The 17,456-nt window shown below is 37.4% G+C and overlaps 1 protein-coding gene and 1 long non-coding RNA gene across 4 annotated transcripts in view; one reads left to right on the forward strand and one right to left on the reverse strand.

Annotated features, from left to right (window-relative positions):
• The window catches only part of CENPE (centromere protein E), a 38,060-nt gene that overhangs the window by 19,325 nt on the left and 1,279 nt on the right, over nucleotides 1-17,456 (forward strand). For 2 of the 3 annotated variants that reach the window (XM_074541081.1, XM_074541082.1), the window contains 20 exons: nucleotides 436-597; nucleotides 1,151-1,435; nucleotides 1,548-1,706; nucleotides 2,501-2,731; nucleotides 3,254-3,415; nucleotides 4,324-4,608; nucleotides 4,721-4,879; nucleotides 5,680-5,910; nucleotides 7,134-7,364; nucleotides 8,230-8,430; nucleotides 8,523-8,654; nucleotides 9,865-10,077; nucleotides 11,243-11,452; nucleotides 11,980-12,189; nucleotides 13,259-13,480; nucleotides 14,090-14,293; nucleotides 14,883-14,995; nucleotides 15,490-15,587; nucleotides 16,149-16,308; nucleotides 16,735-16,997. In XM_074541081.1, the coding sequence (XP_074397182.1) occupies nucleotides 436-597; nucleotides 1,151-1,435; nucleotides 1,548-1,706; nucleotides 2,501-2,731; nucleotides 3,254-3,415; nucleotides 4,324-4,608; nucleotides 4,721-4,879; nucleotides 5,680-5,910; nucleotides 7,134-7,364; nucleotides 8,230-8,430; nucleotides 8,523-8,654; nucleotides 9,865-10,077; nucleotides 11,243-11,452; nucleotides 11,980-12,189; nucleotides 13,259-13,480; nucleotides 14,090-14,293; nucleotides 14,883-14,995; nucleotides 15,490-15,587; nucleotides 16,149-16,308; nucleotides 16,735-16,997 (3,931 nt within the window). The remainder of the gene's footprint in view (nucleotides 1-435; nucleotides 598-1,150; nucleotides 1,436-1,547; nucleotides 1,707-2,500; nucleotides 2,732-3,253; nucleotides 3,416-4,323; nucleotides 4,609-4,720; nucleotides 4,880-5,679; nucleotides 5,911-7,133; nucleotides 7,365-8,229; nucleotides 8,431-8,522; nucleotides 8,655-9,864; nucleotides 10,078-11,242; nucleotides 11,453-11,979; nucleotides 12,190-13,258; nucleotides 13,481-14,089; nucleotides 14,294-14,882; nucleotides 14,996-15,489; nucleotides 15,588-16,148; nucleotides 16,309-16,734; nucleotides 16,998-17,456) is intronic. The other variant, XM_074541083.1, reaches the window with a different exon arrangement.
• Nucleotides 1-17,456, reverse strand: part of LOC141729146 (uncharacterized) — a 45,309-nt gene that overhangs the window by 7,294 nt on the left and 20,559 nt on the right. The window lies entirely within an intron of this gene.

The following is a 17,456-nucleotide window of genomic DNA, read 5'->3' on the forward strand; positions in this document are numbered from 1 at the left end:
TGCATCTCTCTTTCTTCAAAACATTCTGGGCTCTTGATAGCGAGTGTGCAGGAAAAGAGTACTGCCTAATCCAAGGCTTGACCAGCTGCTGCTGTTTCTGTAGAGCTTCAAGGGGTAATGTACAGTCAAATTAACTTTTGCTTAACTTGTGTGCCCCATGGTTGTGGACTTGAGTGGTGGCATTGGATAGGAAATGGAAAAGGAGATGAGGGTTACTTAAGTGTAGAAATGAGGCTGATTTATATTTAAAATAGAAATTTCATTATTTATAACAGTCCCAATGAACTATAAGACATGATTGTCAATGGCAACTCAGATCCCAATATATCACAGAAGCCTGTTATAAATACTGTAGGAGAGTGAATGAAACAAAACTTTGGCATTTAATTTTATATTGAATTCATGAAAATGCTGTCTTTGCATTTTTTTAAATAGATCTCAGAAATGACAGAAGAAATGAAAATCATCACATCAGAGAGAGATCAGCTTCAGGTGCAAAAGGAACAAATCAGTTTCCTTACCCAAGAGAACCGTTCCTTGCAGGAGAAGCTGGACAGTTTACTTTTGAAAACAGAGGAGTGTGGGGAAGGAACTTGGGTAATGATGCTAAAGCTGTAATGGGAAGCTTGCTTATTTAAACTTTTGCTTGAGTGAAATAATTGCAAAACACACTGCAGAAAAGGGTCGTGGTACTTTACTGCACCTCATTAAACTCCAAGTTTATTATGGTTTACTTGAGATATAGGCCACCCATATTGTTTACATTAATAAATGTCTATATATACATATATATGGACATCCAGTAGGAGAAGGACTATAAATAGAACATTAACTTGATACAGGATAGTAATGATATGTACTGTTCTGCAAAGGAATGTTCTATAGTTGAGTAGATGAAGCTAAAAACTCATCTGAAAAGGGTGGATTAGCTGTTCTAAAGCAAAGGTAGAACTTTTTCACTGACACTGAAAGGGACATTGCACAGATCACTTGTTGTAATTGTAATTGGATGTGCTGATCTCACTTTTCTGTGTGTGCTTTTATAGCAGTGTTGCTGTCTGTTGTCCATAATCAACCTGTCAAAGGTGTCAGATACCTTTTTCCTAAAAGTACTTCCTGCATGTGTTTACTTGAATCTCTTACAAAATAGATACCACAGACTCAAGGACAATCTGTGGAGCAAGAGTTATTGCTTCTGAGAGAAGAGCTGAGCCAGGCACAACAGAAATTGCATGAAATGGAGGAAGCAAAAGCCAGTGAATATCAAGGGGAATCGGAAAAAATGGAGAGAACAGATGTTATTCCAAAACCACATGACTCCCAGGAAGTCAGCATCCAGACTGAAAGAGATGATGATGAATTCAAAATGCAACTGGAAAATCTCCAGAATGAGAGAGACCAGCTGAGAGAAATGCTACAGGAGACAATTAGCAAGGTAAAAGAAGTAGCTCTCACCCCACAGGAGAACAGCTCTAGTGGATTTCTTCAATTTTTTGGAAGGGTGGTTCAGGTGTCAATGTGTTAATGTACTTTCATTGTGTCCAAAGAACTCAGAGATACAGGAGGAGTTGAGATGTACTCGTGAATGTCTTGCACAGCATCAGGAGAAGATTGTGGAGCTGAAAGGAAGTATTTCAGAGAAAGAAAACCAGCTCTCAAAGGTGCAAGGGGCATTGGAGGAGAAAACTGATGAGCTGCAGCAGAAGGTCAGAAGCAGTTTTGTCAAAAAAATTACAAGTTCTGCTGAATTTGGTTCCCAATGTCTACTGCACACTTCAGTTTGTAGAGCTCCAGTAGATGTACTAAAGAAACCCATTATTTGTAACTGAACATGTCTTGGTGCTAAATGAATGAATAGTATTTGGAATCAACAATGCACTTTAAACTCTCTCTTTTTGCTCAGTGTTAAATTTTATGCATCCCAATAATGTCATTTAGCGATCTCATTCTGGAAATCTGTGAGCAACTTTAGGAGAGCTTAGGTCATGTTTTAATTTATTACTCTATTATCAATTGGTTCTCTGCTTTTTGTTTTAATGTCTGAAGCCTGTGTGGATTTTAGGTTTTATTTTAGTGTATTGTGATGTCTCCTATGCATACAGCAATTGAGACATTTTTATGGATTTAGAATGTCTTGCATAGTTTCCCACATTGTACTTTTGCTTTCCACTGAGACAGAAGCACTGACATTTGATTGGCTCTTAAGCAAAATTGGGGTGGGTGTTTTTTTTTTTTTTTTGTTTTTTGTCTTACTATAGCAGGAAACCACTGGGGGTATTATTTTCCCTCAAACAATCCATTTACAACAACCCATATGTACAGACACTGCTTCTGAATGATGATCCAACAACACTCTTCAATCTAAACTTCATTGCTGGGACAAGAAACCTTAGGAACATATCATGTTACTGGTTGTATTTTCTCCAAAGCATCAAGTTATTTTTGCCCATGCAAGAGGTGATTACAAATCCCAATCCTGCTTTGGATTTGTTCTTTGCAGCTCACTGAAGTCACTGAAAAGCTGACTCGTGTCTCAGCTGAGTATGGCGACCTCGTGGCAGAAAAGCAGCAAACTGAAAGGGCAATGAGTGAGCAGCTTGAGAGAATCACTTCACTTAGCAAGGAGAAGGATGAGCTTCAGCACCTGGTAGAGACTTGTAAGGAAAGGGAAGAACACTTGTTACAGGTTCAGAGGCAGTCAGAGACTTTGAAGGACAGCCTGACAAACAAGGTGCGGAGTTTTTGTGTTTAGTCACTATTTTGTATTCTGATGTTTTCTCAATGGTGTGCCAAACTCTTGCTCCACCTAAATCCTATTTAAGTTTTATTTCTCAGAGGATCATTTTTGTGCTGGCAAGCAAACATGAACTTGGGTGAATGGTTTTGTCTAAGTTTGGTTTCTACTGATATTTAGCAGTAACATGCTCCACTTTTCTCAGCCTTGTAACCATTGGATTGGTCCTTCTTTGGAATGAATGTGGATTTGCCAGAGTGCCTATTCAATACACTAATCAGTAATTGATCACGTATTCCACCTTTTTGAAAGGCACTGTGTAGGCAGCATGAACCTAACGATTTTGAATCCTTAGTGCTTTGCATGCTCTTTGAATAACAGGTTTTTTTTGGAAGATGTTCTACTTTGGTTGTACTGGTTTAACGTTATGAACACTGTAGGAGAGTGAATGAAACAAAAGTTTGACATTTAATTTTATATTGAATTCATGAAAGCGCTGTCTTTGCGTATTTTTAATAGATCTCAGAAATGACAGAAGAAATGAAAATCATCACATCAGAGAGAGATCAGCTTCAGGTGCAAAAGGAACAAATCAGTTTCCTTACCCAAGAGAACCGTTCCTTGCAGGAGAAGCTGGACAGTTTACTTTTGAAAACAGAGGAGTGTGGGGAAGGAACTTGGGTAATGATGCTAAAGCTGTAATGGGAAGCTTGCTTATTTAAACTTTTAAATAAAAATTTGCAAAAGCTGCAGACCATTAAAGAGCAAATTTGTTGTTTACTTGAGGTATAACTCCCAATATATTTATGAATGTACATCCGGTACCAGAATGTGACAAATGTTTTTCTGTTAGTAAAATATTGACTTGATTTAGGATGGAGATGTTCTGCATTGATCTGCTCATGGATATAGTTCTTATAATCAAGGAAGGTGAAGCTAAAATTTGCTCATCTGTAGAGTAATTCTGCTTTTTTAAAGAATAACTAGAATTGACTTTGTCCTTTTTCAATGGAAGGGACATAGCAACCAACACTTTCTATAACTGCATGTGCTGATTGTACTTTGGTGTGTGGGGGAGTGTGTGTGTATATATATGTACACAAACACAGGCACACGTATATATAATGTAAACTTCAAAAGAAAAGTATTGTATGTGCATTTATTTTTAATATTGAAGAGGCCTTGGACAAATTTCAAGTAAATAGTTTTCTGGGCCTACCTAGAATTTTATACTTTTGAGACTACAAATAGAGATAAGGTCTCTAGTTTTAAGATGGGAGAGGTTTGTTGTTGGGCTTTTTTGTTGCTGATATTCCCTCTATGCTTTAAGTATGATAGTGAAATACTACTTCTGATAACTTCTTTTAGAAGTTTTTGCTTCAAGTTTAATTTTCACATGTCTCTTATTTTACTAAAGAAACTTAAATCTAACATGGACTTTGGTCAAATTTTAATAGTCTAAAAGAAGTACAAATCTTTCTAAAGCAGTGTTGCTGTCTGTTGTACATAATCAACCTGTCAAAGGTGTCAGATACCTTTTTCCTAAAAGTACTTCCTGCATGTGTTTACTTGAATCTCTTACAAAATAGATACCACAGACTCAAGGACAATCTGTGGAGCAAGAGTTATTGCTTCTGAGAGAAGAGCTGAGCCAGGCACAACAGAAATTGCATGAAATGGAGGAAGCAAAGGCCAGTGAATATCAAGGGGAATCGGAAAAAATGGAGAGAACAGATGTTATTCCAAAACCACATGACTCCCAGGAAGTCAGCATCCAGACTGAAAGAGATGATGATGAATTCAAAATGCAACTGGAAAATCTCCAGAATGAGAGAGACCAGCTGAGAGAAATGCTACAGGAGACAATTAGCAAGGTAAAAGAAGTAGCTCTCTCCCCACAGGAGAACAGCTCTAGTGGATTTCTTCAATTTTTTGGAAGGGTGGTTCAGGTGTCAATGTGTTAATGTACTTTTATTGTGTCCAAAGAACTCAGAGATACAGGAGGAGTTGAGATGTACTCGTGAATGTCTTGCACAGCATCAGGAGAAGATTGTGGAGCTGAAAGGAAGTATTTCAGAGAAAGAAAACCAGCTCTCAAAGGTGCAAGGGGCATTGGAGGAGAAAACTGATGAGCTGCAGCAGAAGGTCAGAAGCAGTTTTGTCAAAAAAATTACAAGTTCTGCTGAATTTGGTTCCCAATGTCTACTGCACACTTCAGTTTGTAGAGCTCCAGTAGATGTACTAAAGAAACCCATTATTTGTAACTGAACATGTCTTGGTGCTAAATGAATGAATAGTATTTGGAATCAACAATGCACTTTAAACTCTCTCTTTTTGCTCAGTGTTAAATTTTATGCATCCCAATAATGTCATTTAGCGATCTCATTCTGGAAATCTGTGAGCAACTTTAGGAGAGCTTAGGTCATGTTTTAATTTATTACTCTATTATCAATTGGTTCTCTGCTTTTTGATTTCATATCTGAAGCCAGTGTGGATTGTAGGCTTGATTTTGATATATAGGAATGTCTCTTGTCTACTATGGATAGAGCAACTGAGGCATTTTTATGGATTTACAATGTCTTGCATGTTTTCCCACATTTTACTTCTGCCTTCCACTGAGACAGAAGCACTGACATTTGATTGGCTCTTAAGCAAAATTGGGGTGGGTGTTTTTTTTTTTTTTTGTTTTTTGTCTTACTATAGCAGGAAACCACTGGGGGTATTATTTTCCCTCAAACAATCCATTTACAACAACCCATATGTACAGACACTGCTTCTGAATGATGATCCAACAACACTCTTCAATCTAAACTTCATTGCTGGGACAAGAAACCTTAGGAACATATCATGTTACTGGTTGTATTTTCTCCAAAGCATCAAGTTATTTTTGCCCATGCAAGAGGTGATTACAAATCCCAATCCTGCTTTGGATTTGTTCTTTGCAGCTCACTGAAGTCACTGAAAAGCTGACTCGTGTCTCAGCTGAGTATGGCGACCTCGTGGCAGAAAAGCAGCAAACTGAAAGGGCAATGAGTGAGCAGCTTGAGAGAATCACTTCACTTAGCAAGGAGAAGGATGAGCTTCAGCACCTGGTAGAGACTTGTAAGGAAAGGGAAGAACACTTGTTACAGGTTCAGAGGCAGTCAGAGACTTTGAAGGACAGCCTGACAAACAAGGTGCGGAGTTTTTGTGTTTAGTCACTATTTTGTATTCTGATGTTTTCTCAATGGTGTGCCAAAGTCTTGCTCCACCTGAATCCTATTTAAGTTTTATTTCTCAGAGGATCATTTTTCTGCTGGCAAGCAAACGTGAACTTGGGTGAAAGGTTTTGTCTAAATTTGTTTACTGATATTTAGCAATAACATCCTTATCTTGTCTCAGATTTGTAACCTTGATTGGATTGGTTCTTCTTTGCAATGAATGTGAATTCATCTGAGTGCATATTTAATACAGTAATCTTTAATAGCAGACAGATTCCCACCTTTTTGAAAGGCACTGTGTAGACAGCATGAACTTAAATGGGTTTTGAATCTTTGGTGCTTTACACCCTCTCGAAGGTGTGAGGGGCATTGAAGGAGAAAACTGATGAGGGGCAGCAGAAAGTCAGAAGCAGTTTTGTCAAGAAAATTACAAGTTCTGCTGAATTTGGTGGTCCATGTCTACTGCACACTTCAGTTTGTAGAGCTCCAGTAGATGTACTAAAGAATCCCTTTATTTATAACTAAAGATGTCTTGGTGCTAAATGAATGAATAGTATTTGGAATCAACAATGCACTTTAAACTCTCTCTTTTTGCTCAGTGTTAAATTTTATGCATCCCAATAATGTCATTTAGCTATGTGCTTCTGAAGATCCTTGAGCAACTTTAGGCCAGCTCAGATCGTGTTTTAATTTATTACTCTATTATCAATTGGTTCTCTGCTTTTTGTTTTAATGTCTGAAGCCAGTGTCGATTGTAGGCTTCATTTTTAACTCTCAGTTATGTCTCTTGTCTACTATGGATAGACCAACGGAGGCATTTTTATGGATTTACAATGTCTTGCGTGTTTTCCCACGTTTTACTTTTGCCTTCCACTGAGACAGAAGCACTGACATTTGATTGGCTCTTAAGCAAAATTGGGGGGTTTTTTTATTTTTTGTAGCAGGAAACCACTGTAGCAGGAAACCACTGGGGGTATTATTTTCCTTAAAACAATCCATTTACAACAACCCATATGTGCAGACACTGCTTCTGAATGATGATCCAACGACGCTCTTCAATCTAAACTTCATTGCTGGGACAAGAAACCTTAGGAACATATCATGTTACTGGTTGTATTTTCTCCAAAGCATCAAGTTATTTTTGCCCATGCAAGAGGTGATTACAAATCCCAATCCTGCTTTGGATTTGTTCTTTGCAGCTCACTGAAGTCACTGAAAAGCTGACTCGTGTCTCAGCTGAGTATGGCGACCTCGTGGCAGAAAAGCAGCAAACTGAAAGGGCAATGAGTGAGCAGCTTGAGAGAATCACTTCACTTAGCAAGGAGAAGGATGAGCTTCAGCACCTGGTAGAGACTTGTAAGGAAAGGGAAGAACACTTGTTACAGGTTCAGAGGCAGTCAGAGACTTTGAAGGACAGCCTGACAAACAAGGTGCGGAGTTTTTGTGTTTAGTCACTACTTTGTATTCTGATGTTTTATTACTCGTATGCTAAACGTTTGCACAAACTCTTATTTTTATTCTCAGCCTACCAGCTTTATGGTTGGTAAACATACATGAACCATGGGCAGTGGATTTTGCCTACATTTCTTGATTGATTTTTAGGAATTACTTTGTCTACTGATCTCAGCCTTGTAACCCGTTTGATTGGTCCAGTTTTAGAATGAATGTGAATTTATCATATGTGTGCATTTTTAATATAATTATCAGAAATTGAATGTCTTCCACCTTTTTAAAAGGCCCTGTGTATACAGTGTGGACTTAACTGAGTTTTGATTAGTTGGTTCTTTGCACACTTTCTGAATGCCAGACAATGTTTGAAAATCTTGGACCTAATTCTGGCCTACTCATGCTTTTCATATTGTTTAGTTTGCAGCTTTTCACCTGTCAAATTTTTCTTTTGTAGATGAAAGAGTGTAATTGAGGATTGCTTCAGTTTAGCAAATATTACTCTCCAGTTGAGGAAATATATTGTTCATCTTTTGTGCTCATCTTCTATGTATTTTAATTTTCTTGTGATATAGACATAGGTTGATTGCCTTTTCCTTTGATGCCACTTGTTTACAGAAAACCAAATTCGACTGACATAAACTTTTTGGGTGTCATGCTGTTCCTCTTCCTTGTAAATTTTTTCTATGTGCTTAGAACACCAGACTTTTTTTTCCACTAGTGTGATTTTTTACTGATTAGGATTTGTGATTTTTGTATTTGATACAACTGATTTTACTACTTCATAGGGTGTATAAAGACCACAACCACCAACTTGTGATTTGCGTTTTTCTCCACTGTTCATTGTAGATTCAACAGTTAACTGAGACATTAAATAGTGTCTCATGTGAGAAGGACCTGTTATTAGCTGAAAGAACCAATCACTCTTTACAACTTAAAGAACAAATCTCATTGGTTAATCAAGAAAAAGATGAGCTACAAAAACTTCTTCAGGATGTCAGGTCTGAGCGGGACCAGCTCAAGACAGAATTACAAAGAAATTCTGAGATGGTGAGTGTTGCAATTTGCATACCTGAGTTATTCATAACTTCTCATATCAACTGGTACTTAAATATGTTTTTATTTTGTGTGTTGAAACAAAGGCAAAACTGGAAGATGCTTTAGAACAAATGAAGCAGAGAAACCTGAACAATATGTCCATTCAGGTAAACCCAGTGGATATTGCAGAGCAGGTGGCCAATGACAGCTTGACAGACAAAACATTGAAAATTAAGGTAAGCTTATTTTTCTGTTTGTTTTAAGGATGCACATAGAAACTTAATGACACTTGTCATGAAGCATAAGCCTTTTGTGCATTATGTATAAAGTGGTTTGAATGTCTTGCTAAGGTGCTGCCTACCATGGGATCATTTGATTTGCTGTTGTTGTTCAGTGGTTGCACATCAACTTAATGCTCACAGAATATCTCACTTGCTTTCATTACTGTCCAGCCACCCCAACGAAAATAACTAGTCATACAGGCTCATAGAATCATTTAGGTTGGAAGAGACCTCTTAGGTTATAGATTTCAGCCCTTAAACCAGCGCTGCCATGATCACTGCCAAACCATGTCCCTTAGTGCCAGGTGTACACATGTTTGAAGTAACTTCAGGGATGGTGATTCCACCACTTCCCTGGGCAGCCTGTTCCAGAGGTTGGCAGCCTTTTCAATTCAGAAATTTTTCCTAATAACCAGTCTAAACCTCCCTTAGTGCAACTTATCACATATTACTGGAGACAAGAGGCTGACTCCCAAAGAGGGCTATGCCCTTCTTTCAGGCAGTTGTAGAATGATAAGGTCTTCCTGCAGTCTCCTTTTCTCCAGGCTGAAACACCTCCAACTCCCTCACCCACTCCACAGGACTTGTGCTCCAGACCCTTCCCCAGCTCCATTGCCCTTCTCTGGACACTCCCCAGCACCACCATGTTCTTTTTGTAGTGAGGGGCCCAGAGCTGAACACAGGATTTGAGGTGTGGCCTTGCTAGTGCTGATCCCTTTCGTAGTCCTGCTGGCCACACTATTCCTGACACAAGCCAGGATGCCCTTGGCCTTCTGGGCCACTGGCGAACACCCTGGCTCATGTTCTGCCAGCTGTTGACCAGCACTCCCAGTTCCTTTCCTGCTGGGAAGCTTTCCAGACACTACTCCCCCAGCCTGTAGCACTGCATGGGGTGTGTTGTGACCTGGCAGTTCAGCTGTTGAACCTCAAACAGAAGCACTTTGCCTGGGTAATTATCTATGTTTGTGCCTGGATTGGTATTTTTGTCATATCCCCATGGCAAGTCAAAACTGAAGTCTTAATCATAATAACTTTTCCTGTTGTAAAACCAGTACATACTGTAGGGGTTAGTCCTGGAGTCAGGTAATTTATTTTATGTTTCTGTTTATAGCTAATCACACTTTTCCTCATTGTGAACAAATTAATCTGTTTCTCTTGCATTTAGGAGCTTCTTGAGAAATTCCCAAGCATGGGGAAGAGATATGAATGTCTCTCTACAGTGTCTCTTAAGCTGAAGAGTGAACTGAACAGTCAGAGAGCACTGCTAGCTGTGATACTGCCTCAGCTTCCACTGGAGCAGAGTAAACAAGTCAAAATGCTTCAAACTAAAAATGAGAATATTAACACTGGTCTCCAGAAATTATTGACCAAATTGAAGGTACCAACTTATAATGCTGAATATGTGGATGCTTCATATTGTTTGGATTTGGGTTTGGGGTTTTTTTAAATAAACTCTCAATGGTAACAGCTAGGATTTTATATATTATAGCTTTGGGTTTTGATAATCCATACATTGGAGAAAATAAGCTGAAGAGTAATTGCTTTACAATCTTAGAAAATGTAAATCAAACTTAGTTTTTAACTGTAGTTCAGCTGCTTTGCACAGAATTATTTCATTAATATTATTCCATTTTAATTGGAAAATGGAGTTTCCTTTCTGTACTCTATAAATCAAATAATAGATGACTTTCTCTGTGGGGGAAAGAGACATGCAAGATGGCTTGGAGATGCATCCTTACTCTGCAAAACTGCCCAGGTAGTTTGATTTTACAGCCTTCCCCAGTTTGGAATCAGTTTCTCCATTGGGCTAAAATTATTAGCAAAAAGGTTAAGGGTGATTGGGGAAGAATTCCTGTTAACATATGCAGAGGTACAGTGAATGACAGTTTTTTCTGTTTCTTTTGTTTACCATTAAATATTAAGGGCTGGGGGTTTTTTTGGTTAGAGCATGGAAACATGCACAGGCCTAGAGAGAGGGGCTGAGGTTCTTAAGAGTCAGTGATGTCTACAAATAACCATTAACTTGGAAGCTGAACTAATATTCCAAAGGGTCTCATTTTATAACTTAACACAGACATTGTAGGTTTAATTTTTTCCATAGTTGGCTTTTAACTTTCATGGTTCAAGATGTTTAAGATTCAACTAGTGAGCTCTGCTAGAATAAAGTTTTAAATCAGCACAATGATATTATTCTTATAGATCATCTGCACCTTTCACAACTCCAAGAGAAAATAAATGTAACAAAGAACACTTTGATAAACAAAGTTTAGATTTGTGTAAGACTGTCTAGGCCTTTTAGACTTCTTGGCTTTTTTGGAGTCTGCAGCAAATAGCATCCTGGACAAGTGCTCTCAGCTAAAAGGCTTACATGCCATTACTATAATGCACATGTGAACCTGATTTTCTTAGTCATGTGTTAGTTATCCTGGACATTTAGAGACTCAGAGAGTAAGTAGATTGAATTATAAAATACTGTATTTTAGCTGGATGCAGGGTACCATTTTAAAACAGGCTCACTGATAGATTCTGTGCTTCTGCAACAGCTTCTCTTCAGCGCTGTTTGCACAAAGAGAAGAGAATATCACACTACTGTTCACAAGTATGAAATGGAATTGCTGGAGGAAAAGAGAAAACAAGATCACCTACAGTCCCAGATTCAGTGTCTCAGGAAGATTAATTTGAAGCAGAATGAAGTATCATCTCAAGAGTTAAACAGCTGTGAAGGACTGCAGAGTTTCTGTTTGGATGCAGAGGTAATATTTGGGGAAAAAAAATTGACAATAAAAACCCATTCCAGGGCATGGGGTCATGTGGTGGTGGGAATCAAATGGCATTGGCTCTATCTGTTAAAACTTCTTTTAAGGGAGGGGTGAAATATAGAGATTTTTTTTTATGCTGCTAGTTCTATACTAAGAAGGTTTTGCTTCATAAAGCAGCTGAAAATAAAATTATTAGGTTAGAAAATAGTTGTGACTGTTATTTACTAAATTTCCCTCTACATTACATACTATTCAATAACAAGATGACTTGTTCTAAAACAATGGAATAAACTTTTACTAATAAGCACTTCCCCCCCCCCTTTTCCACCTGTCCCAGGAACATGGATTGTCTTCTTGCTTTCCCAATAGGGTGTAATTTTAAGTCTAGCAAAACTCCTTTTATATGATAATTAGATGCTAAAACAGACTCCCTGCTATACTGATAAGTGAGAGGACAGAAGGTACATTTAGACATGTGATAATCAAACCAGTACTTAAATTTTAATTCCCTTTTTTTTAAGAGCATTCTCAAAGATGTATCAGAAATGGAAAATGAACTTCTCTGCATAGAAGCAGAGTTAGACCAGGAAGCAAGTGCTAGAAAAGAAACAATACAGTTCTGGGAAGTTTGTTCAGAAACTCACTGGGATACAGAGGAATTGAAAGAAGAACTAAAGAAAGATAATGAAAGACTCCTGCAAATCTTTCAATTCTGGACTCCTAAAGTGAAGGTAAAATTAAATGTTACAGAATCAGAGATCTATTTTGTGTAAGCACTGCAAATGCCTATGATTGAAAACAAAACACAGAAAAGGCTCTTCAATCATCATTCATTTATTATCAGCATTTACTCATACTTCAACTGTAAAATGTAGGAATATTTAAAAGATTTTCAAAGATATTTTTAACTTGAAAAGTTGCTTTCTAAAAGACTTTCTAGTTAATAAATGGGAATAGGGTTGTTTATTTGGGGCTTTATTACTCTGAATTCTGAAAAATGTTGCTTTTCTTGCCAAACTTTATCAAAACTACTATAGCCATTTTTGACTCAGTCAAATTTATATTTGCACTCCTTTCTTTCTCATGCTTACCGCTGGCCTCTTTTGGAAATTTGGAGAGCATTTTTCAAGATTTAGTGCACTATGAACAGGATTTCACAAGATTTCATCTTTCTGATTAAATCTTAAGTTTAGCCTATTTTTCTAAGTTTCTTCTGTAGAGTCAATAGTCTGTCTTGACACTTTTAGGATTTTGCAGTGTTGGCAAGGTTTTCACAAGAATTCCCTACCCTAATATTATGTAGATCAAAGCTTTTAACAAACAAAAATCTAGTAAACACTGTCATTTCCTGACAATTGTGAAGTTTTTATTTATCTGACATGTTAAACATGTGGGTTTCTAGAATAGTCCAATGTGCAGGTTTCATTTCCTTTAGTCAGTGAATACATTCTAATAAGAAAAATCTCTGAATAATTAGGTTTTCTCTGGCTGACTTTCAAGAAGTCTTCCCATTATAGTTCATTTTGTTTCTTTAATATTAGAGTTTGAGTTAATGCAGAAATACTTGTAAACCTGCAATACACTATCATCGTGTCTTGTGCCCCTTCCTTCCTCCTGTTCTTTTGTAAATTAAACTGTTCTTTGAGTGATAATGATACTGTTTCTGACAGCAAGCATTGTCAAATGGGGCACTGAAACAAGAATGTGATAATAATGCAGACTAAGGTACTTCCTGTTTCTTCACTTGCCATATTTCTAGCAGATTAAAAAAATATTCTGTGTAATGCTTCTGATTTTCAGATGCTCCTTGAAATTTCTTCAGAACTGGATGCCAGAACTGCTGATTATAGTAAAAATGCTGATGTTGAATTAAAACAGAGAAAAGAGAAAAATGAAAAGTTGCTTCAGGATCTAAACACTCTAAAAGAAAAACTGGCCCCTGGTGGCTCTGCCAGTCTGGCATTAGAAGAAGAAAATTATAGGCTTCATAATAAATTAAAGGCTGCAGAACAAGATAAAAAGGTACCAGTACTTGCTTCTAAGGAAAGCTTCTTTAATGCTTGCTTTCTAAGGGAGAGTACTCCAAACTGAAAATAAGGATTGATGGCAACTGTAAATCTATGCCACCACAATACAAATAGAGTACACTTTATTTCAGTAGCTCTTTTATTTCCAAAGTGGAATTTTGAGCTCTTGCCTGTAACTTGATTATTTTAATGGCCTGATTTCTGTACACAAATAGATGTTGAGTTTAGAAATTGATATGAAAGCTTTTATTTGCTTTGGAAGTATTGACTTTAATAGGGTGATACTGTTGATGCTTCCTGTAAGTATATGGTATTCACTATACATGAAGCTGGAGAAGAATTCTCTATTTAATCACAAGAATTGAGAATTCATTTCTTTATGCCACAGTTACCCCTCTCCAAAACACTTTTTCTTTTCTTAGGCTTGAGTGTTCTAGACTATTAAAAGGTGACATAAAACAGTGACTTGGACATGAGGAGTTGCTATAGAGCCTGTAGTGTTGGGATTTTTTTTGTGTGGTTTGGGTTTTTACTAGTTCTTGCTAAGAATATGACCATGTGCTGTTACTGTTACTGCTCATAACTGACTGATGTATCTCAATAGGCTATGGAAGTAAAAATTCAGAAGTTAGAAAATGTAATAAATGAAGTGGGAGAAAGTATCAAAGAGAGAGATGACAGGATAAGCAAGTTACAAGCACAGATGAGAATAAGAACAAAGACAAGTGAGCTCACCCAACTGCAAGCCAAACTGAATGAGATGGATAATTGCCTCAGGACTGCCTTAACAGAGAAACAGAGTCTTCAGGTATGAGCAAAATACTTCACTCTTCTCTTTCTCCTCTGATTAAAGACACAAAGCAGGCTTGACAACAGTTGTAGATGAAACATAGCTCTCCATATCTCCAGTCAATGTATTTATTCTGTATGGCATTCCTAGAGTAAATTCCACTTGCTTGTTTGGCAGCCAGTTTCACATTCTACCAGTGCAACCATCAGTGGCAACATTTAGAATCCATATTACAATACTATAAACTAAATGTGTCACTTGTATGTGATGCATTTCTGAAGCACTTGAAACATCTTAAAACTTTTAAACTGAAGCATGATCTATTTACTCAACATTTGCATGCTAATTTAGAATTCACAGATTTATATCTGCACAGAAGTCAGCAAAACTTCCTAAAATATGGTAGAATGTAATACACCAGTGTGGGACACCAACTGCTACTATAGTGCTAGTTGGTAATGTGAGCCACCTTAGTGGAAAATAACTTCCTGCTCCTGGTCTTGTCCTGCAAAATCTAGCAGATCTATAGTAAAGATACAAGGTAAACATCCCTTAATTTCATTGCTAAGTAAAAAGCCCTTATTTGTACTAGATATTTTATTTTCAGGCAAAATTAGATGAAGGTGCTGAGCTGTACAAAGAAGAAATTGACCATCTCAAAACACAATTGGTAAAATGTGATCTGGAAAGAATGAAACAATCCAACTCCTTTGAAAGGAAGTAAGTTCAAATTTTATCTTACAATTCTCAACTACTTCATTCTTAGCTTCTGCTTTGCTCTTTTCCTACATAATAAGTAGTTAGCATTCAGCTTGAGGTGTTGTAAGTTTTTATAGTGGTTAGAGAAAGTAAAATCTCTACACACTTTGGGTTGCTTACAAAACTTCTTCCCTATACACCCACCAAAATTTCTCAATCAACTGTGTTCAGCCATATATGAAATAACTGTTCTCACAAAAGAAGGCAAGGGGAAAGCAATAACTGAAAGCACTCTCTACTTCATTAGAGAGAAGGATACACCAAAAATAATTAGTGCAGCTTTTGGGTGCACTTTATCCAAATTCTAACTGACAACCAGGTTTATGTAGTTTTTCTTGTAAAACATGGCTGTGTCTTGTATTTGATAGCTCATTGGAATTCAGCTGAAACTGTAATAATTATTAAACTGAGGTTTTCTGTGATTTTTTTCCCCCCTCCCTTTCTGCTTCATATAGACTTGCTAATTATGAAGCCCTTGCAGAACACCAAGAACAGCAGTTAACAAAGCTGAAAGAAGAACTGAGGAGAGCATACCAAGAGCAAGATGTTACTGGTAAATTCAAGATAAATAGAAGGGACTCTTTCATGTTAAACTCTGAGTTTTGAGGCTAAATCTTTCAAGATGAGATTGAGATGCAGGCCTTGTACTCAAAGGGTATGAGGAGAACTGGGTGCATTGGAAGATGAGATGGAAAGTAGATTCCATCAGCTGCATATGAACTGCATTACAATCACAGCAGTTCTTGTGTTTTTCTCCAGCCATGTTTGCTCTTGTGGAGGGATAAGCTGCAGCGGTGGTAGCTCATGTTGCCACTTTCTCCTTGACATATGAATACCTAGTTCTAATCAAAGCTGTGACATACCTGGAACAATAACTAGTTTACCTCTAAATGGCCCAGTGAAGAATTTGTCATGTTTCTTATTATCTCCCTGCGGTGTGAATAGTGGGAGGTGTATTTTTTGTGGAAAAAAGAGTAACTGTTGGAATGGCACTTGTAACCCCGTGAAGTTTGACATATAAGACCACAAAAAGGAATAGGCTAAAAAATGTATTGGTTTGATTTTAAGCACTCTCCAAATTATGCACACACATTTGTATAAATCTATTTTCTAGTGCTGAAAGAAGCAGATCCTCAGCAACCCCAAAAACCCCTTACCTGTGGTGGTGGCAGTGGTATTGTGCAGAGCACACAAATACTTGTTCTAAAATCTGAACAAGCCAAGCTACAGAAAGAGAACTTGCAGCTGAAGAAACAAAATGACCTTCTGTTGAGGTAAGCGGACAGCTGACTAGCAGCATGTCAAATCATTTATGTACATTTATGTATTTATGTACATCATTAGTGTATGTTTCTGGGAGACCTATAGAAATGAGTAACCCTTGATTTTAGATTTCACATCATGAACTTTTATTTAAAGCTAGTGTTTTATGGCTTATAAAGCCATAGAGGCCTTTTGAACTTTAAATTGCTTACTTTCTTAAGAATCTTTTAAATTATGGAAGCTACACTTGAATTGTACATTGGAAGGAATTTCAGTTTAAAAAAAATCCTCTGAAATCAAGATACACAACTATTATACTGCTATGTCTGTCACACATCATCTGAAAATACAGGAACTCTCTGTTCTTCAGGAATTTTTTCTTAAAGAAATTGCTTTAAACTTTTCTTAATTGAATGCTGGGGTTCTTTTCTTTGCAGTGAAGAACTTCAACTGAAAGAAGAAGTCAGGAAATGGAAAGAAAGAGCACTAAAATGGAGAGAAAAATCCTCAAGAGAAACTACTCGAGAGACAATACCAAAGTCTCCTAAGAAGGCAGTGTCATACTTCTTTAAAGAGCAAACACCTTCACCCTGCAAGGAAACTGTTTCTCAGGAAACAGTGACTCAGGACCTACCAAAACCTCTAAATCCGACTCGTCCGACAAATTTCTTTGATAATTCCAACTTGGGTGTGCTAACAGGTACGTAACACAGTGGTAGTGTCCTATAAGATTTGAAGATGCAAAATGTAAGGGATGGCCTGAGATCTGAAACTTGCATGGTAACAGTGTTCCTGAATGGTTTGTCCTATGACTGTTGAAAAGCAGACCATCTGAGCTGTGAAGCTTCTGTATGCTCTAGACAATCAAAATACCAAAATGAATCCTTCGCCTGCTGAAGAATATACAAACCTTTTTTCCTTTTCTACAGTGGAAGTGTTGATGAGTGACTTTTAGAAGTGAATCAGCAAAATATTGTTATTAGATAACAGGTGCTCTAAAATGTTTTGCTTTTTTAACTTTGCTTAAGCACAGATTTCTGGTAAAACTATATAAAGTTAACTGGTTAGCTTTTTTCTGAAGTTTTTCAAGATGGTAGACTTTAGCCTTTGATGTTGCATTTGCTACTCTGCCTGGTCCCAGCTGCAGTAATAGCTGTTT

Source organism: Zonotrichia albicollis, chromosome 5, assembly GCF_047830755.1.
Source record: "Zonotrichia albicollis isolate bZonAlb1 chromosome 5, bZonAlb1.hap1, whole genome shotgun sequence".
NCBI lineage: Eukaryota > Metazoa > Chordata > Aves > Passeriformes > Passerellidae > Zonotrichia > Zonotrichia albicollis.